This window comes from Dendroctonus ponderosae, unplaced genomic scaffold (assembly GCF_020466585.1).
Source record: "Dendroctonus ponderosae isolate FM_Combo_2020 unplaced genomic scaffold, Dpon_F_20191213v2 Dpon_F_20191213_10, whole genome shotgun sequence".
Lineage (NCBI taxonomy): Eukaryota > Metazoa > Arthropoda > Insecta > Coleoptera > Curculionidae > Dendroctonus > Dendroctonus ponderosae.
Window position 1 is genome coordinate 903957 of NW_026017111.1, and position 1922 is coordinate 905878.

General features: G+C 40.8%; 1 protein-coding gene across 1 annotated transcript in view; it reads right to left on the reverse strand.

The window, feature by feature from the left end:
• Window positions 1-711, reverse strand: part of LOC109544830 (mucin-7-like) — a 1628-nt gene extending 917 nt beyond the window's left edge. The window contains exons 1-3 of the mRNA XM_048662159.1: window positions 594-711; window positions 197-383; window positions 7-135 (exon numbers count right to left, since the gene is read on the reverse strand). Of these exons, the coding sequence (XP_048518116.1) occupies window positions 7-135; window positions 197-383; window positions 594-657 (380 nt within the window). The 5' untranslated portion in view covers window positions 658-711. The remainder of the gene's footprint in view (window positions 1-6; window positions 136-196; window positions 384-593) is intronic.
• Between the last annotated feature and the right edge of the window lie 1211 nt (window positions 712-1922).

The window sequence follows — 1922 nt, forward strand, 5'->3', positions numbered from 1 at the left end:
CTAGAAGGTGCTGTAGAAGGAGCATCTGGAGCTGGACTTGAAGTTGTTGCAGGAGGAGTATCTGGAGCTACAGGAGAAGTTGCAGTAGAAGGAGTGTCTGGAGCTGGAGTAGAAGCATCTGTTGGTACCAAAGGCCTACGAACGTGAAACGCATTAAACCCACTGCTCCTTATAGAAGAGAATGAAGTCGACATACGGTTCAGTAGGGTCATCCCAGCCCTTCCCAGTGCATCCTGCACTGGCAGCATAATCGCAAACATCACTAGACGGATTGAAGTTCAAAGTAGCTGGACAAGAGAACTCGTAGGCAATTCCATTGGCGCAACTCCAGTACTTCGTGCAATCATCGTCGGCAAAGAAGGCACCGTTAGTGGAACATGGAGCTGTAAACAAACATGTTTTCTTCTGATTACTTCAAGTACTGCTGTCGCGATTACACGCACAAATTCGTCAAAAATGATCAAATAATATGCGTTTCAGGGACGTGTTGATAAGTACTTGTTTTCGAGTAGGTTGCCGCGACTTTTCAGCGTTTTTGAACAGGAAAAGCAGAATTTTGACTGTTAGAGTGTCAGTTGATGAGCAATACTCACGGGCTGGCGATGATAGCACGCTAATAGCGCACGTTGTAATTAGTAGCACAAATGACCACTGCATTGTATCGGTCGCGTTTTTTCCGTATAACAATGTGGTTGTTCACTGGGGCCCGGTTATTTATACCACACTTTCAACCCCACTTGATAAAAGACACTTCAGATATATTGGAAAAAAATTGATACGGAATTTTTCTAGAACAATGGCCGGTCCATGGCGCGCTACTTTTCTGGGATAACCAACCTGATCGATAACATTTTTGGGGTTTTACTTGCTTCTTTTGGGGTTTCAACATTTTTCCTTGTAATTTATATGCACTTTATTGAAAACTATGCACTGCGTTAAGTTGCAGCTGCAGCCTGGATTTATCTCATTGAATTTAGGGAGTTTAACAGGGTGAAATTGAAGCTCATCTGGTAAAATCCCACTAAACCAAAACATTTGCTGGTTTTTCATTGTAAAACGTTTGACTTGCAGTGCTTTATCTCATCGGATTTGTTTTAAGCTGGCTGTTATTATTGCACGTATTGGGAAACATTCAAAGGTCGTTTTTTGGGTTTTTCACACTGAACAGTAGCATATTAATTAAAATTTGTCGAACATTGTCGAAAAACCGACCAGTTTCCAACAATGTCTTCAATGAAAAGTTCACTTGATTACAAGTGTTTTACAGATGGTTTTTATGACCGCTTTCAGGGGCAGCTTTGAGAAGGCAGGAAAACCGAACGCTCATGTTTCATAAGCGAAATTTAAAAATTTGCCAAAAATGAAGGAAGCGTTTGTTTGCATCGAAACTTTCGGGATTTATAAGCTGATGTGTCTTTTATCATACCTGAAAATTTTAAGTGGCTGCTTGCTCCCGCTTGCATCCGAGGCACTTAAGAAGGCAACGTGCCGAATGGAAAACCGCCAAGTTTCTAGGGCGGTTTTTGAATCGTTGCCCAAAATTCACCTGCGATTGGTTTACAGCCAAACTCTCACACTTTATCGGCTTAAGTTTTCTCTATCAATTGTGAAAATTTCAACCTTTTTTATTTTCCTGTTTAAGCAGGCTTGAATGTGAGGCATTTAAAAAGGCAGACATGTCGAATGGAAAACAGTCTAATTTCTAGGCATATTTTGGAAAATTGTCAGAAATCGAGCTGGGGTGCATTTCGAACAAAACTCTTCAGATTCATAGATTTAACCTTCTTGTATAACGGGTGAGAATTTCAAGTCGCTACTGGTTCACGTTTAAAAGTAAGCCGTTTGGGAGTAGAGGCCTGCTAAATGAAACACACTCTAGTTTTTAGGCATATTTTGAAAAATTGTAAAAAATCGAGCTGGCA